Here is a 20,756-nt window from a genome sequence, read left to right as displayed (position 1 = left end):
AAGCACCTGAAGGGTTAATAAACTTCTTGAATGTGGTTTTGAGTACCTTGAGGGGTGCAGTTTTTAGAATGGTGTCACTTTTGGGTATTTTCAGCCATATAGACCCCTCAAACTGACTTCAAATGTGAGGTGGTCCCTAAAAAAAATGGTTTTGTAAATTTCGTTGTAAAAATGAGAAATCGCTGGTCAAATTTTAACCCTTATAACTTCCTAACAAAAAAAAATTTTGTTTCCAAAATTGTGCTGATGTAAAGTAAACATGTGGGAAATGTTATTTATTAACTATTTTGTGTCACATATCTCTCTGGTTTAACAGAATAAAAATTCAAAATGTGAAAATTGCGAAATTTTCAAAATGTTCGCCAAATTTCCGTTTTTATCACAAATAAAGGCAGAATTTATTGACCTAAATTTACCACTAACATGAAGCCCAATATGTCACGAAAAAACAATCTCAGAACCGCTAGGATCCGTTGAAGCGTTCCTGAGTTATTACCTCATAAAGGGACACTGGTCAGAATTGCAAAAAACGGCAAGGTCTTTAAGGTCAAAATAGGCTGGGTCATGAAGGGGTTAAAGTTGCCACTTAAACACGAGTTTATATCAGAGAAACAAGTTCTGTTGTCTTTTTTTTTTTTTTATACCCCAAACCTTAAAACAACTATTAATGTCTATATAAGATGATATGACAGTGTGGATTCTGACTCTTATGTTTCTTTTTTTGTCTGGATTTTATCTTCATTGGATCAATAAATGGTATTGTTAAAAAAAAAAAAAAAAAATGTTCCATTTTCTCTTAATATGCTAAAAATCCATGAGGCATTAACTTTGACATGTCCCTGAAGAAAAATGAATATTTGCATGCACGTTTGCGATGGAACCTTCCAAACAGAAAAATAAGCAAATATAGAAACCCTCTAGCTACTTTTTTTTTTCATCTTGGCATCTTCCACTCAAAAATGTAATCGTTACGGAAGCAGGTATTAAACCAAGCCTCAAATACCAACCAGTCATTTTAAAACAAAAACTGTTACAAATAAAGGATGGCAAACTATCAATCAACTACTATTACCACTGATCATTAGGGCATGCAAATCAGACGAGAAAGCAAAGTAAATCAAATGGTTACATACCTCATACTTCATTTTTCTTTGATTTATTCCATTCAGAAAATTGTCATTCCCCTAAGTGCAGTAAACATAAATGAGAATAAAGGCACATGGTAATGTAAGACCGAACAAATAGAAAATTATATACATTTTATTTTTTGTGTGCTAAATACTCCCACTGTTCTATGTTGTAAACACTGCATACAGTGTCAGTCATCCAACTGAAAAAGACATTAAAAGGTGGAGCCTTATGGCTGAGAACACTGCTATTTGATTGGCTTAGAACAGTTCAGAATATTCCTCCCAAGTGTCCATTTCAGCTGAATTTCAATTAATATACACAACTTCAAATTTTGTTTCTAATAGTTGAAAATCTTATTTAATACTTTATATTGAGTCTTATACGTGTCCTTGTTAACAGTACTCTACCATTATTATTCTGTAAGGGAACTGCTATATTTTACTTTATTTTCATTATAGTTTTATAGGAATTAATTAATTTACATACACATGAGTTCTATCTTTACATAACATTACTTACAAAATAACCAAATACAGGTCAAACTTGAACTCTCAAGTGTTAAAATGTAACTGAATTTAAGAGCAATTAAGCCCAGAAAATAAAATCCCTTCACGTAAAATCGGATTTCAGCTTCTGCCTGCCTATGGGCAATGTCCGGAAAGGATTTCAAAGTTCCAAGAGCTTTCGACAGATTTCTACAGCTAAATTATACCCACACAGACTGTAACAAAAGAGAATAGTAAATGCTGTTTACACCACAGCTCACTGGGTACCACCGTGTTGGGAGCACAAGAATAGTTTTCTAGTGCAAATTGCATGCAAAGATTTCCTGGGGAAAACAAACAGGGTTATAATGTTCCTATGTCTTTAGTGAAGGGTCACAATAAATTATTCACACAGATACATAAAATATGTTATTAATTATAGGAAAAATAGTACCCAAGCAGTTCAAAACAATATTCATATACATTTCTATTATTTATGAAGTGGTCTTATAGCTGAAACACGTTAAAGGGGTCATCTGCTATAACGACAAAGGGACAGTGGTCGAAAATGGGAGTGAACTTTGTTATTTTGTGTGGTCTCCACCGACAGGGGCAGTGCAATGGGGACAATTTGTTCTCGACATAAGTGCAAGCCGATGTGGAGGGAACTGCATCTATCAGATAGTTGTACCATAAATGTCTGTGATGAGAATGCCAATCTTTCATAAAAGAGAAAGAGAGAAAGAAAAAGCAAGCAAGCAAGCGAGCACGTAAGCAAAAAAGAGAAAGAAAGAGTGAGAAAAAGAAAAAGAAAGAAATATAAAGAAAGAGAGGAGGGGATTAAGAAAGAGGGAGATAGACAGAAAGAGACAGAAAAAGAAAGAAAGAAAGAAAAAGAAAGAAAGAAAAAGAAAGAAAGAGAAAGAAAGAAAGGAAGAAAGAAAGAATGAAAAAGAAAGAAAAAGAAAGAAAAAGAAAGAAAAAAAAAACAGTGGGGAAAATAAGTTTTTGATGCACTGCCGATTTTAGGTTTCCCGCCTACAAATAATGGAGAGAGATCTGTAATTTTTATTGCAGGTACACTTTAACTGGGAGTGACAAAATCTAAAAATAAAAACCAGAAAATCATATTGTACGATTTTTACATAATTTTATTGTATTAAGTATTTCATCACCTAACAACCAGCAAGAATTCTGGCTCTCACAGACCTGTTTAGTTTTTCTTTACTAAGCCCTCGTGCTCTGCACTCATTACCTGTATAAAAGACACCTGTACACACACTCAATCAATCACACTCCAACCTCTCCACCATGGCCAAGAACAAAAAGAGTTGTCTAAGGATATCAGGGACAAAATTGTAGCCCTGCACAAGGCTGGGATGAGCTACTGGACAATAGGCAAGCAGTTTGGTAAGAATGCAACAACTGTTGGTGAAATTATTAGAAAATGGAAGAATCACAAGAGGACTGTCAATCTTCCTTGATCTGGGCTCCATTCAAAATCTCGTGGGGTAAGAATGATTTCTGAGAAAAGTCAGGAATAGTGATGAGTGCGTGTACTCGTTGCTCGGGTGACCTCAGAGTATTTACGACTGCTCAGATATTTAGTTTTCATCCCGGCAGCTGAATGATTTACAGCTACTAGCTTGCTTGATTACGTGTGGGGATTACCTAGCAACCAGGCAACCCCCACACATACTTAGGTTGGCTACTAGCTGCAAATCATTCAGCTGAAGTGATGAAAACTAAATCTCCGAGCAGTCAAATACTCTGAGGTCACTCATCACTAGTCAGGAATCAACCCAGAACAACATGGGAGGACCTGGTCAATGACCTGACGAGAACTGAGACCACAGTATCAAACATTACCGTTATTAACACACTACACTGTCATGGATTAAAATCCTGCAGGGCACACAAGATTCCCCTTCATACACCGGTAAATGTCCAGGCCCGTCTGAAGTTCTACAGTGACCATATGGATGATCCAGAGGAGGCATGGGAGTAGGTCATGTGTTTCGATGAGACCAAAATAGATTTTTTGGGTATGAACTGCACTCATCATCTTTGGAGGAAGAAGAAAGAGAAGTAAAACCCCAAGAACACAAATCAACCGTGAGGCATGGTGGGGAAATCATCATACTTTGGGGGTGCTTTTCTGCAATGGGGACAGGACGACTGCACCGTACTGAAGGGAGAATGGGGTCATGTATCGCTAGATTTTGGCCAACAACCTCTTTCCCCCAGTAAGAGCATTGAAAATGGGTGGTGGCGGAGTCTTCCAGCATGACAATGACCTGAAACATGAGAGCTTTTAGCGCATAAAAATGGCCAATTTTATGTGTACCTGGTAGCCCCTTTACGGCATCTCTCTTATACCAGGTCCTACGCTTGCCTTACCTCGCTGAGAATAAACATCTCCATCTGAATGGGTACATGTGAAACCTCTTCTTAGACTAAAATTCTCTCTCTCTGTGGAGGGGTATTGGACCTGCTGTAATTAAAACACCTGAAGCTAGGAGGCGGAGTGCACGATCAGAAGGCTAGAGAATACATTTCAAAAACCTGACCTGCACATCCAAACATAGACTCAGTGTGAACAGGTGCTGAACCTAGAGTCGCCAACTCGTATATAGTTAAGTAAATAAGGCAGCACACTGCAGCGCTGTGTTTTCATTACAGCAGGTCCAATACCCCTCCACAGAGAGAGAATATTAGTCTAAGAAGAGGTTTCACATGTACCCATTCAGATGGAGACGTTTATTCTCAGCGAGGTAAGGCAAGCGTAGGACCTGGTATAAGAGAGATGCCGTAAAGGGGCTACCAGGTACACATAAAATTGGCCATTTTTATGCGCTAAAAGCTCTCATTTTTCATATTTCTAGTGCAGTAATGCAGTTCAAATTTCGTGTTTTCAAGTTTGCATGTTTTAGCGCTGCAGTGTGCTGCCTTATTTACTTAACTATATACGAGTTGGCGACTCTAGGTTCAGCACCTGTTCACACTGAGTCTATGTTTGGATGTGCAAGTCAGGTTTTTGAAATGTATTCTCTAGCCTTCTGATCGTGCACTCCTCCTCCTAGCTTCAGGTGTTTTCATTACAGCAGGTCCAATACCCCTCCACAGAGAGAGAGAATTTTAGTCTAAGAAGAGGTTTCACATGTACCCATTCAGATGGAGACGTTTATTCTCAGCGAGGTAAGGCAAGCATAGGACCTGGTATAAGAGAGATGCCGTAAAGGGGCTACCAGGTACACATAAACTTGGCCATTTTTATGCGCTAAAAGCTCTCATTTTTCATATTTCTAGTGCAGTAATGCAGTTCAAATTTCGTGTTTTCAAGTTTGCATGTTTTAGCGCTGCAGTGTGCTGCCTTATTTACTTAACTATATACGAGTTGGCGACTCTAGGTTCAGCACCTGTTCACACTGAGTCTATGTTTGGATGTGCAGGTCAGGTTTTTGAAATGACCTGAAACACACAGCCAGGGCAACTAAGGAGTGGCTCCGTAAGAAGCATTTCAAGGTCTTGGAGTGACTTAACCAGTCAACAGACCTGAACCCAATCGAAAATCTTTGGAGGGAGCTGAAACACAAAGTTGCCCAGCAACAGCCCCGAAACGTGAAAGATCTGGAGATTTGTATGGTGGAGTGGATCAAAATACCTGCTGCAGTGTATGAAAACTTAGTCAAGTACTACAGGAAACATCTGACCTCTGTAATTGCAAACAAAAATTTATGAAGTTCTGTTTTTCTATTGTATCAAATACTTATTTTGTGCAATAAAATGCAAATTAGTTCTGTAACAAGCATACAATGTGATTTTCTAGATTTTTTTAGATTCTGTCTCACCGTTGAAGTGCACCTACGATAAAAATGAAAGATCTCTCCATTCTTTATATGCGAGACATATAGCCACAGCGCCTCATAGTATTCAAGCACGCCGGAGATACTCTGTTAGCACCCGAACATGCTTGCATATCACCTCATCTGAGCACATTTGCTCAACACTAAACATTATATAAACAACATTAAGAAATAATATAATCTATTCTGCATAAAACAAAGCCTCATATAGGCATGTAAAAAAATTGCTATATACAGATATACATATATATATATATGTATATGTTATTTGTTAACAAGAGATGAGGTTAATACAGAAAATTGCCCCCTTTAGGATTAGTCATTAAAGGCTTAGCGTTGAAAAACTGATAATCTATTAAAGGGGTTCTACAAAAACAGCATGGCGTGGTTAACTCCCCTAGTGACACTCCAAAATTGTTGAAAGAAAAAACTGAATATAAAATTGTGAAGATATAAGAAATAGAAACAAAAAAATCCTATTTAAAATTATTTATTATATAGAAAAGATATACTGTACAAATAAAAAAAAAATCAACGTACATTACTACAACCTAATGACCCGTAATAGAGGACAAATTAAATATCAACGATGCCATAGATAAAATGTTTTTGTTCATCCAGTGTCATAAAAAATAAGTAAGACATGAACAAACAGTTTTATGTACCCAAAAATGGTACCAATAAAAACTTGAACCTGCAATAAATACAAATAGGCTCTCACTACTCTGTAAGAGGACTCTTTGCCTTACTTGTAACATCTAGCAAATTTTGGGAATTTACGGATTTCGCAATACCCACCTTTACACATTCAGGAGAGTAGGATACACTCAGGCTGCTGATGTCGTCGCTTGGCAAATTAATATTTTGCAGCCGTCTCTGTACTTCCTCCTCAATGTACGCATGTATTCTGGGTAAACAAAAATACATTAATCAGGCAGTCGTGAAAGAAAATTCCGCTTTTAGGGCTATAAGGGCAAAACAAGCTTTCTTCTATGCTTAAGACTAGCAATTTACACTCTTATAAAGTGTTTAAAAAAAGAAAATGTAATCAAAACGTGATATTTGTCAGCAATATCCACTTACAGCACTGGCACCAGGCAATTTAGATATAATCACATAAATACTTTAAAAGCTGAGAAAATTACATTTTTTTACTACAATATTTCATTTTCGAGTACAACGTGGAATAACAACACTCTTGCCTAAAACGATAAAAGCATTCAGGCACAATATGTGGTTATTATAGCAGTTGCCATGTTTTGCCATGCTTACTTAGAGGAGGATTTCAATGTGATTATATACCTGTCATCAGTCAATTGAAGCAAATGCGACTGAGATTTCACTGGGCTAGCTGGAGAGTTGGCCAGGGACGGCTTTTCTTCAAGGGTTCCCGACAGATTTTTTGAAAGGGGATCAGTCACTATCTTCTGTTTCAACTGCTGGATTTCCTGGGATAATCTGCATGGGATCCATAAAACATAATGGCCAAAAAAAAACAAAGACAGCTTTAAAAGTAAATAAAAAAAAAAAATACTCAAGAGCTCTACAAATCAACAAAAAACAAATTCAAAGTGTGAAACTACGGAATATCTTATAATCAAACTATGGCAAGAAATTTCAGCCCAAAATGTCTCATTCACAGGTATTTTAAAGAGCTAATTCCTAATGTATTGTTATCGATGGAAGTGCTTTGATTTCCAAGTACCTGACCTCAAGTGATATCAAGATATAGACCTATACACTGCCCCCAAAAATGAAGGAACACTTGCACATCATAGAATATAATAGTATAAGCTACTTTAACTTCAGGGATATGAATCTGAACAGTTATGGACCATAAGAGATTGTCACTTACTTTGGTGCAAATTAAAAGGGACAAGTACACTGGAAAGGCAACAGCAAAACAAACCGCTAATAAAGGAAGAGCTTTATTCCCTATCCTTCCCAAAGGATTCCTGTCTAGCTTTGCTAGAGTCACTGTCACTACTGGTAACATGAACCCATTCAGGTTGATCACTTACTCCAGCTCCCGCTTACCAGAATTCACAAGAAGATTTGCTTGTGTCTCAATAAAAAGAGTCTCAGAAGCATGGAGCAGATATCAGGAAATGATCAGCTACACAGGGAGAATCTGTCCACTGTCTGCTCGTCTGTGTGAAGACCAGTGGAGGAGAATTGTAAGAGCTGTATAAAATGACCTCCAGAGGACTACTAGTGTGCAAGTTTCTGACAAAACTGTCAGAAACAGATTTGGTAAAGGCTCAAAGTTCTGTATTGGAACCTTTGTTCCCAGCTGAACACCGTACGGTTTCATGACTGGTTTTGGTGGTGGGTCTGTGATGATCTGTGAAGGCATATCGTTGGGAGTTTCACAATCCTCCATGAGATAGCCTACAGTACTCTCACTGCTTTTAGGTACCTGGATGCAAACCACAAAGTCAATGTAAGACCTTACACTCGTGCACTAGACTCCTCCTGGTGAAGGACAATGCGCGTCCTTAAGTGTATCAGAGTGTGCAGGCAGAATGATGAAGGAGCCAATGCCATTGATTGTACCTCACCTTCCATGAATCTAATTGAAAATCTCTGGGTCATTATGTATCAGTGTTTCAGACTGTACAGGAGCTCAATGATGTCCTAATCCAGATCTGGGAGAAAGTCACCATCCTCCATCTTATCAAGTCATGCCCAGACATTGTCAGCTGGCACATTGGAGACATAAGTGCTAACTAGTCAAAAGAGGAGTATTTTTTACTTTGATTTTTGTGGTAAATTGAAAGCCAGTCCTCAATTTGTGTATATACAAAATAAAATAAGCGATAACTATAATAATATATTCTTTGATAAAAAAAAAAAAAAACACTGCATTAGATATAAACTATATGGACAACATGAAAAAATTACTGCAAATTCTATTGCTGAATAATTAATATATTCTTAATCTTATGACTAACATGTTACGAAGCGGTGATACATACTATAAAATATACTTAAAAACTTTTCTGAAAGATTTATAAGCTATATTTCCATCTCATGAATTAACTTACCGCTCCGTATCTTGTTCAAAAGCCTTTTGCTCAGCTTCAAGACTTGCCTGCAGACCAGCATGTTCCTGGCTGCTGTCCATTGCAGCCAATTTCCGCTTCTGCTCTTCTATCTCCACGTCTATTGTAGAGTGTTTTTGGAGTGCTGAATGCCTGCGCTCCAATTTAGCAACTGCTTGCTCCAAGGCCTCCCTCTGCTGCTTCTCTCTTGACTCAAGGATTTCTTTTTCCTTTTTTCTAACTTTCTCTTCCTGGCGAGCAATATTAGCAGTAAACTCGAAAGTTTCTTGGAGCTGTTGTAGTTGGTCACTGCTGGCTCTGAACTGTGCAAGCTGATCAGCCTTTTCCTCAATTTCTTTCTCAATCTGATATAAAGTTTTGTCTAATCCAAGCAAGCCACTGTCGAGTATCTCAGAAGCCCTCTGCTTTTCCTCCATCAATGCTGGCAAATGGTTGTCCTTTATGTACTGAAGTTGCCTCTCCTTACAATGTACCCTGTGTTCAGTTTGCTTGATCATATCCCGCTCTTCACTCATGGGAGTTGAAGTCAAAGAACCATCATCTTCTCTATTGAGATCCACATTCAAAAGTTTTAATCTTCCAAGAGTATCATGATCGCCGATTATTTCATTTTCTAAGCTTTCCTTCTGTTGGCTTAAATCACCAACTAAACTGGACAATTTCTCTAGCTGTGTCCTCTTAAATGTAGTGTACTTCTTTGTTGCTTTTTCCACCTCATCTGGATCTTCTTCTCCTTCAGACCTAGCTTCCTTAGCCCGGAGAAGATCCTCCCTAACATCTTCAAGAACCCCAATCTCTTCTTCAAGCCTCAGGAAATCTCCTCTTTTGAGAAGTTGGATCATTTCCTGCTTTTCTCGAAGTTGTTCCTCAAGACGGAACACAAGTTTCAGTTGTTCCTTCTCTTGCTCTTCCAGCCTTTTTTTCTCTACTTCTAGTTTCAGATATTGCTCATCTTTCTCCTTTTTTAGTTTGTCTAGTTCTTTGAAAATCTCAGTTTTCTCCGCTTTCTCTGTACTATGAAGTTCATGTAGTCTCTGGAGATCTTGTTGGACCTTTGCAAAAGATTCTTCTTCTTGTTTCTTCTTTTGGCGTTTTATTTCATGCTGCTCTCTCAGTCTCTCTTCTTCAAAATTCTTTTTTTCAGCCAAAAGATCTTGAAGTCTGGTTTCAATGTCCATGCTTCTTCTCTTTAGGCTCTCCTCCTGCTTACGGATTTGTAGTTGAACAAATTCAGTTTCTTTGCGTTGAGACTCAACTTCTTGTTGCATTTTTTCCAGTTCAGCTTTTTCTGTTCTCTGTTTGTCTTCCATTTCTTTTATCATTTTCCTAAACGATGCATATAGCCAAATATTTAATTAAGATCAAAATATACACGTATATATATTATAAATACACACATACATATATACGTACACATACTTTAATACCTTACTACATATTTATGGTCAAAAGTAGATTGTAGGTAGAGAAAACTTTTGAAACTTTAATAAAAGGACTAGAAAAAGCAATTATCTGCTTTTAACAATTGAACATGATCTTCACTGTTAAAGGGTCAAAAAGGAAGTAAAAGCAGACCAAGAAAGTCTACTGTACAATCCCTCGTCAGATCCCATTGTCAGTAATCAATAGCCAAGTATACCTTCTTATTTCTTAATGTCAGTTCTCAGGCCTCTCTCATAACAAGTGACACTAACAATAATGATGAATACAGCTTTCTGATTCATAATAGTTCTTTCCTAAAAAGGATACTGAACTTTTTTTTTTATATATGAAGGGTCATAGCTTTCACAAAAGATATATAACTTTTATCAAACAGAAAAAAAATTTACTATATCAATTATAAGTTAAAAACGTTAAAGGGAAACAAAAAAGTTTACTTTAAAACATGTCAAATTTACTCAAATGTAATTTCCAACTTTGTAGTCGGTTCAATTAAATATTATTGAGACCTCCAATTGAGACAAATCTTCTTTAACCATTTCCCGGCAGGGCATTTTTTTTTGCTTTTGCACTTTTGTTTTTTCTCCCTTTCTTCCAAGAGCCATAGCTTTTTTATTTCTCCATTGACAAAAGTACAAGGACTAATATTTTGAAGGACAACTTGTAGTTTTGAATGGCACCATTCATTCATTTTACCATCCAATCCACTGAAAAAGCAAGGGAAAAAATCCAAGTGCAGTGAAATTGCAAAGCAAATACAAAATTCAATACCACAATTATATCTTGGGTTCTGTTTTCATGGTATCCATTTCCTGGTGAAATTGACATGTCAACATGATTCTTCAGGTCAGTAAGACTACAGTTATAACAAACTGAGGGCATGTGTACAAAATTATATCTTAAAATTGGAAGAAACTAGCAAATTGTAAGTGGAACCAGCTTCAGGTACCGGTGTTTTTTTTTTGTGGATATTTTTTTAAAATCAGATATTTTTTATTAAACCATAAATATTGTACATAAACAATAAAAAGGAATACTTTGTTATCAGCAATATACAGATGTACAATACTTTTTTTTAGAAAACTTATTTAGTCCCAAACCAAACTCCCACCCCCCTTTCCCCCACCCTCTAGAGACCTGTCAAGAGTCGCCCCCCCTACTATATCATATATAAAAGTACAAGAAAAGGAAGATGACTTGTCAATAATACTCCCAATGGGGCAAAGGGCCTTTAGATCACATTGATTCAAGCCACGGGTTCCACAACCTATCAAAGAGGTCCATCTTTTTCCTCCTAGCGTAGATATTCCTCTCCAAAGCGATAATATGGTCCACTTGCTTCATAAAGTCTCTCCTTGTTGGTGGCTCTTCCCTAATCCAGAATTTGGCGATCAACTTTCGCGCAATAAATAACAGTCTAGCAATAACCATTTTATACAACTTATCAGTTATAATCTCCTCCACATAGCCCAAAACACATATCAAAGGATCCCGCGGCACAGTGCAACTGTATGCCAGTCCCACTTTATTCAGCACCACCACCCAGAAGTTGGATATTTTTTAAAGCAGAACTCCAGAGTGTATAGTTTTTGTCAGTGCTGGAGTGGTGCTTCTAATGAAAAGTCTCTACCCCTACTCTTATACTCACTTGCCACAGTCTTCACCATTTTTCGGCGCTGCTTCAGTCACACGACACCATCTTATGACCACAGCTTCTGACTGTCTGGAAGTCAGACGTTACGTGATAAGCTTTTAATGTAAGTCTATGAGAGCCAGAACAAGCCTCTCAGACTTGTAGTGAGTTATGACCTCCAGCTCGCTGGAGCAGCCGGCAGACCACAAACTACTGGAAATCAGCACCGATAGAAGGTGAAGACAGCGGCAGGTAAGTATGTGAGTAGGGGCAGGGAACTTACGGTTCATTAGAAGCATCACTTTTTGCAGTACAATAAAAACAAAAACGCTGGAGCGCCGCTTTAAAATGCTACAGAAGACACCAGGCATCTGCTCGCTCCGTCCTTTATGTCTGTCCATTGACTTTTCTTCTTTATTTTTTAGGTTGAGGCATTTTCCACAGACACTCGAAGAACAATGGTCATATCACTTAATTTAACAGTTTTGCATCTTTTGGAACCTCAAGCTGTGTAAGGGCTTTTTTGTGGGAATCTGATGTTTTTATTGATACCATTTTAGGATAGATATCGTACTATTTTTTTGCTGAATTACAGACACTAAAAACTACATACAGTAAAGTTGCAAAGGTTTTGAGGCAGTTCACTGCTTTTACCTATGATGAGATGTTTCTTGTGTGGCACCTTATTAATGGCACACTTTTTTATCCTTTTTATAGGCCATCAATTGAACCAGTTGATATTTTTTCACTAAGTGGCTGGATTGCTTTCTAATTACTAATACATTTCAGATGGTGTCATGACTTTCCATGGCTTTTTGCACCTCTCTCTGTGTGTTCAATACTTTCTTAATTTATCATTTCTAATTATTACACAATTTATGGACATCTATGGTTTGATTTTTTTACCTGTGTGGATTGGATGGGTTGTTACAGACATCTGGTGAGAATTTCATCTCAATAGCACCTTTAACCCCTTTCTGACGTCAGACTGGATAGTACGTCCGACGTCAGAAGCCCCGTTTTGAGGTGGGCTCCAGCGGTGAGCCCACCTCAAAGCCGCAACATATCAGCTCTTTTCAACAGCTGACATGTGCCCGCAATAGACGCGAGCGGAATCGCAGTCAGCCCGTGCTTATTAACTAGTTAAATGCCACTGTCAAACTGACCGACATTCATCGCCCGCTTCCGGCCATGGGGCCGGAAATACGTGCACTGCTGTCCCCGTCACGTGATCGGGGGTCAGCGTTGCGTCAGCATGACAACCAGAGGTCTTCTTGAGACCTCTATGGTTGTTGATGCCGGATTGCTATGAGCGCCACCCCGTGGTCGGCGCTCATAGCAATGCAGTAATTCTACTAGATAGAGGCGATGCTCAGATCGCACCTATGTAGCAGAGCCGATCAAGTTATGGCAGCTTCTAGTCTCCCATGGATGCTATTGAAGCATGCCAAAAGTAAAAAAAAAATAAAAATATGCGATTAAAAATATGAAAAAAAAAAATATATAAAAGTTTAAATCACCCCCTTTTCGCCCCATTCAAAACAAAAATAAAATCAAACAAATATATTGTTATCGCCGCATTCAGAATCGCCCGAGCTAGCAATAAAAAAGGATTAACCTGATCGCTAAACGGCGTAGTGAGGAAAAAAATGCCCGAATTACGTTTTTTTGGTCACCGCGACATTGCATTAAAATGCAATAACGGGCGATCAAGAGATTGTATCTGCACAAAAATGGTATCTTTAAAAAGGTCAGCTAGGCACGCAAAAAATAAGCCCTCACCCAACCCCAAGTCACGAAGATTGCAGACGCTACGGGTCTCAAAACCGCGCAATATTTTTAATTTATTGTTTTAAGCAAAATTGGAATTTTTTTCACTACTGAGATAAAAAAGAACCTAGACATGTTTGGTGTCTATGAACTCTTAATGACCAAGAGAATCATAATGGCAGGTCAGTTTTAGCACTTTATGAACCTTAGAAAAAATATGCCAAACAAAAAACAAGTTTGGGATTGCACTTTTTTTTTTGCACCACACTTAATTTTTTTCCCCCCGATTTCGAATACATGACATGGTAAAACCAATGGCATCGTTCAAAAGTACAACTCGTCCAGGAAAAAATAAGCCCTCACATGGCCATGTTGAGGGAAAAATAAATAAAAGTTATGGCTCTGGGAAGTAGGGGAGCGAAAAACGGAAAAAAAAAAAAAAACTCCGGCCATGAAGGAGTTAAAAGTATATTTACTTACAAATAAGTTTTGATGAAGTCACCAATTCTCTATCTGCAGTTACAATTTTTTGGGGGTATGATATTTATTAGTCAGGTTATTTCACATTTTGATAGATCAGACTTCTACGTTCATGGCGATACCAAATATGCGTACTTATTTATATTTAATGGGGCAAAAGCGGCGTGATTCAATTATTTTATATTTTAAAACTTTTGCTTTGATTTCTCTTTTGGTCCCCTTGTGATCGTCCAATTGCCTATACTATATACTGCAATACCACAGTGTTGCAGTATATAGTGAACATCATGGTCTCCTATGAATACCAGCCACATTATGGGGGCACTATCATGGCAGCAAGTCTTCAGCAGCCCATAGGAACTCATCGGCACCCTGCGATCATGCCGAGAGGGGCAGCGATGGGAGCATCAAATAAATAACATAATCAGAACTTTTTGTTAATAAAATTCTCTCTCTCGTGTTAATTAGATCACTTTCTTGTTTTTCTACTTGCAGGATACATACCATAATTATTTTATTCACTGTACTTTTGACCATTTTGCTCTCTACCTTTATACGTTAATAACTTTTTTCTCTAAACTGTTACTTTGACCAAAAAAAGTTCCCTCTTCCTGTATGCTTCATAAATGGCACCCATTTATTTATATTTTTGAATGCTATATGTAGATCTTAGGGCTTTTGTTTATTTAGTGCAAATTTCCCCCTTTCGATTGCAAAAAGTGACATCCATGCAGAACCTACACAAAAATGTTCATGCTGCAAATTTACAATTCTGCACCATAAGTCAATTTCCACACAGAAAACACCAAGGTTACTTACTGGTAGCCGGTTTTTCCGGAACCCATGACGGCACACCTGAGAGAGGGGATCCACCCAGTCAGGACAGGAAACCCTACTGAAAATAAAAGGGCGGTACCTCTCTGTCGCTTCAGTTGGTTTTCAGAGCATGAGAGGCCCCCCTGGTTAGTACACATGGCAATCCAACACCACATCATATTAACTAAAAGCACCCAAAACAATAGTGCACACCGAAAAGGTGATAAAGGGGGGGAATATACGGGTGCTGTCATGGGTTCCGGAAAAAACGGCTACCAGTAAGTAACCTTGGTGTTTTCCCTTCCCCCATGACGGCACACCTTAGAGACTTTTGTAGAATGAAACCTTAGGGAGGGACCACCGCTTGTAGTACCCTTCTACCAAAGGTTAGGTCAGCAGAGGAAGAAAGATCTAGCCGGTAGTGCTTGAAAACAGTTGAGGGTGAGGACCAGGTAGCAGCCTTGCAAATTTGATCAATTGATACCTCAGCCTTTTCTGCCCAGGAGGTAGCCACGGCTCTGGTAGAGTGAGCCTTGATGCCTTCAGGAACCGGAGTGCCACCCGCAGAGTAGGATAAGCTAATGGCCTCCCTAATCCATCTAGCAATAGTACTTTTAGCTACCCCACACCCTCTTTTGCTACCCTGAAAGGCTATGAATAGGGTTTGGTATTTCCTCCACTGACTAGTCATAGATCTGTATTGTAACATAGATCTTCTCACATCTAGCATGTGGAACTTTTGTTCCCCTGGATTTTTGGGATTACTACAGAATGATGGTAAGGTAATCTCTTGACTCTTATGGAACTTTTGAACCACCTTGGGGAGATACGCCGGATCTGGTCTTAGAACAATCCTGTCATCAAAAACCTGAGTATAAGGAGGGCATATTGACAGGGCCTGTAAATCACTTACCCTACGTGCCGATGTTAAGGCTACTAGTAGAACTGTTTTAAGGGTAAGTAACTTAGGTGATAACTCCTGTAAGGGCTCAAAAGGGTGTTTAGTTAGGGCTTCTAAGACCAAATTTAGATCCCAAGGAGAGATTTTTGGGATAACGACCGGCCGAGATCTACTACAAGATTTTATAAATCGTGAAACCCATCTATTTGAGGCAAGATTACAGTTATATAGGGCCCCCAAGGCTGAAACCTGAACTTTAAGGGTGCTGGTTGCTAACCCAAGATGTAATCCTGCTTGCAGAAATTCCAGGATAGGACCCACTGGAGCCACCTCCCCCAATGGTTCACCCAGGAAGTCAAGAAATTTTTTCCATGTCCTACCATAGATTCTAGAAGTTATGGGTTTTCTGCTTTTCAACAGGGTGGAGATTAAGCCTGGTGAGAATCCTTGGCGACTTAGTAACGCCCTCTCAAATTCCAGGCTGTCATATGGAAGCCCTTCACCTGAGAGTGGGTTACAGGGCCCTGGGTTAGCAGGTCCGGAACCTCTGGCAGGATCCATGGGTCCGTTACCGACATCTGCCTTAGAAGGGAGAACCATGGTCTCCTTGGCCAAAATGGAGCTATCAGCATAATTTTCGCCTGATCCTCTCTGATCTTCCGGATCACAGCTGGAATCATCACTATCGGGGGGAATGCGTAGGCCAGAGAGAACTTCCAGGGTATCAGTAGGGCATCAACTGCGAAGGGATGTTCTCTTGGATTTAAGGAGCAGAACTTTCTGACTTTTTTGTTGCGTGAGCTGGCAAACAAGGCTTGGACTATTTGCTGAAATATCTGGGGGTTTAGGGACCATTCCCCCTGTCTTAAGCCTCTGCGACTCAGGAAGTCTGCTTGTGTGTTTTCTATGCCTTTGATGTGTAGTGCCGACAAAGATAACAGGTTTTGTTCTGCCAATTGAAAGAGTAGTTTTGATGCATTCATGAGGCCTTTGGACCTCGTCCCCCCCTGATGATTGACATACGCCACCACTGCTCGATTGTCCGTCAGGATTCAAGTATGGCGACCCCGGAGTAAAGGGAGAAAATGTCTTAGGGCTTTCTCCACTGCCCATAGCTCTTTTTCGTTTGACCCATAGTTTTTCTCGTATGGACCAGGCACCTTGTACAAAGTGAGACCTCAGGTGAGCTCCCCAACCTGTACCGCTTGCACCAGTCGTGATGATGTCTTTGACCGGATTTTTCCACCGGACCCCCATTGTCAGGTGGTCTTCCACTGTCCACCAAACTAGGGAATCCCTTACGCCCAGGGAGAGACATAGATTTCCTTCTAAATGCCCTCTTAATAGTCTTTGAGCTGAGAGAACTTCCCACTGCAGTTGTCTTAGGTGGAATTGTGCCCATTCTACTGCCGGAATACACGATGTTAACGAGCCTAGAAGGGACATCGCCTTTCTCAGAGTCATTGCTGGCTGACGTATTGCTGTACTGGCCAGGTTTATTATCTTGTCCACTTTGTTCTCTGGAAGGAGGCAGAGCTGACGCTCAGAGTCCAGTATTAACCCCAGGAAGGACTGTAGTTTTACTGGCAGTAGTCTGGACTTGGGGATGTTTATTATCCAACCCAGCTCCATTAGAGTTGATGTTACCACTGATACTTGATGAGTGCAGTGGGACTCTGACCTCCCTATTACAAGGAAATCGTCTAGATATGGGACAATTACTATATCCCGGGACCGGAGGTATGACATTACTTCCACCATCACTTTGGTGAAAATCCTGGGGGCAGTAGACAGGCCGAATGGAAGGGCTGTATATTGATAATGCTTTACCTGATTCTGAATATAGAGAGCTACTCTCAAGTATTTCCGATATTCCTGATGTATTGGTATATGGTAGTACGCATCCTTTAAGTCTATTACTGCCATGAAGCAGTGTTGGAAGAGAAGTTTTATGGTCGTGTTTATAGACTCCATCTTGAAAGAGTAGTTCTCTATAGATTGGTTGAGCTTCCTTAGATTTATAATAGTTCTCCAAGAGCCATCCGGTTTTTGGATCAAGAAGAGGGGGGAATAAAAGCCGTCTCCCTCCTCCTGAACCGGGACCTCCTGAAGAACCTTTTTGTGGATAAGTCCCAAGATCTCGGTTTCTAGGGCAGATTGTTCCTGCTGGGACTTCCTTCGGGGAGTTATTATAATGTTTCGTCTGGGTGGACAGACAAATTTTATTTTTAGGCCGTCTTTGATAATGTTCATGACCCAGGTACTGGGGGAGATATTTACCCAGGCCGGAAAGAAGAGGGAGAGTCTTCCTCCCACTTCTGGTGTAATGTCATTGGGGGGATTTTTTTGCCGATGTAGAGGGCCCTTTAAACATATAGCCCGGTCCTCTCTTATCCCTAAAGTCCCAATTTTTTCTCTCCCCTGGGGGGCGACCTCTGTTATATCTTCTCCTCCGAAAAAAAGTTTTTTTAGAATCTTTAGGGATGTTGGGAAAAACATTCTTTTTATCTCCTGCATGTTCCAGGATCTCTTCAAGTTTCTTCCCAAAGAGAAGTTGGCCGTCACAGGGAATAGAGCACAGCTTGTGTTTAGATGGCAAATCCCCCGGACAACCTTTGAGCCAAAGAGCTCTTCTTGCTGCATTGGACAAGCCTGCTGCTCTTGCCGTTAGTCTTGCGGAATCCGCAGAAGAGTCTGCCAAAAAAGCTGCTGCTCCTTGCACTAAAGATATATTTGCAAGGATGTCAGTTCTGGGTACTTTGTTTCTTAGCTGATCCTCTATTTGTTGTAGCCAGACTATTAGAGCACGGGCCGTACATGTTCCAGCAATTGCTGGCTTTAGGCCCCCCGCTGAGGCTTCCCAGATGTGTCTCAGAAAACTATCTGCCTTTTTGTCAAGCGGGTGTTTGAGAACACCAGAGTCTTCTAATGGAAGGGATGATCTTTTTAAACATTTGGCTACTGCCCCGTCAATTTTAGAGATCTTCTCCCAGGACTCAGAGTCTTTATCCTCAAAAGGATATCTCCTTTTGGATGAAGAGGGCAAAGAACCCATTTTTTCAGTTTTTTTCCACTCTTTCTCAATTAATGCTTTTATTTTCGCATTAACCGGAAACGTGCGTTTCCTTTTCTCTTCTAAGCCACCAAACATGACATCTTCTAGTGACCTAGGTGTCTTCTCCTCTTTAAGACCCATTGCAGACCTAACTGCTTTAACTAATTTATCTACGTCCTCAGTTGGAAAACATGGACGACCTCCTGAATCACTGTCCGAGGAGGAATCTGAAGACTGGACAGAGGCCGAGGAGGTAGAGGGAGACCGGGATGTTTTATGACTCCCCTGTCTCTGAGAGGCATCTGACTCTGTAGATGCCTTACGGCTTCTCCTCCTCGGTTCTTTAAGGGCCAATTTCAAGGAGTCTTTTATTTCAGCCTGTATTATGGCTTTAAAGGGACTCTGTCACCTGAATTTGGCGGGACTGGTTTTGGGTCATATGGGCGGAGTTTTCAGGTGTTTGATTCACCCTTTCCTTACCCGCTGGCTGCATGCTGGCTGCAATATTGGATTGAAGTTCATTCTCTGTCCTCCATAGTACATGCCTGCGCAAAGCAAGATTGCCTTGTGCAGGCATGTACTACGGAGGACAGAGAGTGAACTTCAATCCAATATTGCAGCCAGCATGCAGCCAGCGGGTAAGGAAAGGGTGAATCAAACACCCGAAAACTCCGCCCATATGACCCAAAACCAGTCCCGCCAAATTCAGGTGACAGAGTCCCTTTAAGGCTAGCGGCGAAATTAGGGGTCTCTTCTTGTATAGTTTTACTAATGCAGTCAAGCACAGAGATCCTTCTGCCACTGAACTGCAAGCGGGTCTTTACAAAGGGCACACTCTCGGTTCTTTGTTTTCCCACCAGCTTTCCTGGACCCCTAGTGATCAAAACAGACACAAAATGGACCCTGTTACCATAAGGGTGACATTCACGTAGATCACTCACCACCACCGACAATCAAGGGTACCGGTTTTGGAGGCTGGACAGATGCACATGAAGCGTCCCTCCTGGACGCTGACGAATCTTGCCGGACGACTGCTGTTCCTACCACTTGAGCGACTGCTCCTGGCATGCTGGTGGCTCGGTAAGGCATCTGGTGAGAGCTCCTGCTGCTGCTGTGAAGGCGGCTGCTGCTGCTCCTGTTGTCCCACTTCCATGGTGAAGTTTTTGGACATCAGCGCGTCTTCTGTGGTCCAGCACCCTTTTATGGAGGGACCACTGCACTCCCCGCCTCCTTCGGTGCCCAATAGTGACCCCTCCCTCTCTCTGCCGGTTCGCCGGAGTTCCCCCTCACCGGCCGGCGTTTCTTCATGGGCGCCGCCATCTTGGATCCGGCGCCCGCCCCCGACGTCACGCGGGCACGCCCATTCCTAGCATGCCTTGCGCGTGACGTCAGACGAGCGACCCGGAAGCGGCCACCGCACCTGGACGCCGGCAGAGAGGGGAGGGCGGCGTGGCAGCCATGAAAAAGGAACCCGGCCCTCTGACCATGCTGCCAAAACGCCCGCTCGGACGCAGAGACCCAGAGGACCCGCGGACGGCGCATCCAGGACCCGAACTCCGACGCACAGGCGCTGCCTGTTCTTCCACGCCGTGACGGGACCTGGGTAAGGGGAATCACCGCCGTGTTCAGCACAAGGGTCCCTGTCAGGACAGGAAACCCAACTGAAGCGACAGAGAGGTACCGCCCTTTTATTTTCAGTAGGGTTTCCTGTCCTGACTGGGCGGATCCCCTCTCTCAGGTGTGCCGTCATGGGGGAAGGGAAAACATGCGAATATGATTTCCTGAAATGGTTGTTTTACTGGACACAAATCTATCCTGAAAATCCACACTAATTAGCAATGTGTGAACTTAGCCTTGGTGTTAGGCATGGCCGAAGCGGTTACCGCTTTGTACCGTTGGGGCACACATGTTCTCCTTCCCTTATAATATTATAGCAGATGTCATGGATAAGCCTAAACATAAGTACAGGGAAAGCAAGGATCTTTAATCTTAGACACAGCAACCTACTAGGCAACCCAATATGATGCAAATGGAAAAATCTTTTTCTGTGCTAAAGTTTTCTTGCGGCATAGAGAGAAGGGCTGCCATCAGGGCATTACTGTCATTACTGGGGG

At 40.9% G+C, this 20,756-nt stretch overlaps 1 protein-coding gene across 5 annotated transcripts in view; it reads right to left on the bottom strand.

Moving 5' to 3' along the window:
• KIF16B (kinesin family member 16B) overlaps window positions 1-20,756 on the bottom strand; it is a 414,534-nt gene that overhangs the window by 159,307 nt on the left and 234,471 nt on the right. For all 5 annotated transcript variants that reach the window (XM_069768754.1, XM_069768753.1, XM_069768750.1 and 2 more), the window contains 4 exons: window positions 8,530-9,873; window positions 6,785-6,940; window positions 6,281-6,389; window positions 1,134-1,184 (listed from right to left, as the gene is read on the bottom strand). In XM_069768754.1, the coding sequence (XP_069624855.1) occupies window positions 1,134-1,184; window positions 6,281-6,389; window positions 6,785-6,940; window positions 8,530-9,873 (1,660 nt within the window). The remainder of the gene's footprint in view (window positions 1-1,133; window positions 1,185-6,280; window positions 6,390-6,784; window positions 6,941-8,529; window positions 9,874-20,756) is intronic.

This window comes from Ranitomeya imitator, chromosome 5 (genome assembly GCF_032444005.1).
Source record: "Ranitomeya imitator isolate aRanImi1 chromosome 5, aRanImi1.pri, whole genome shotgun sequence".
In the NCBI taxonomy this organism is placed as follows: domain Eukaryota; kingdom Metazoa; phylum Chordata; class Amphibia; order Anura; family Dendrobatidae; genus Ranitomeya; species Ranitomeya imitator.
The sequence above is the reverse complement of the archived record's forward strand: the minus strand, read 5'-3'. Positions and strand labels throughout refer to the sequence as shown.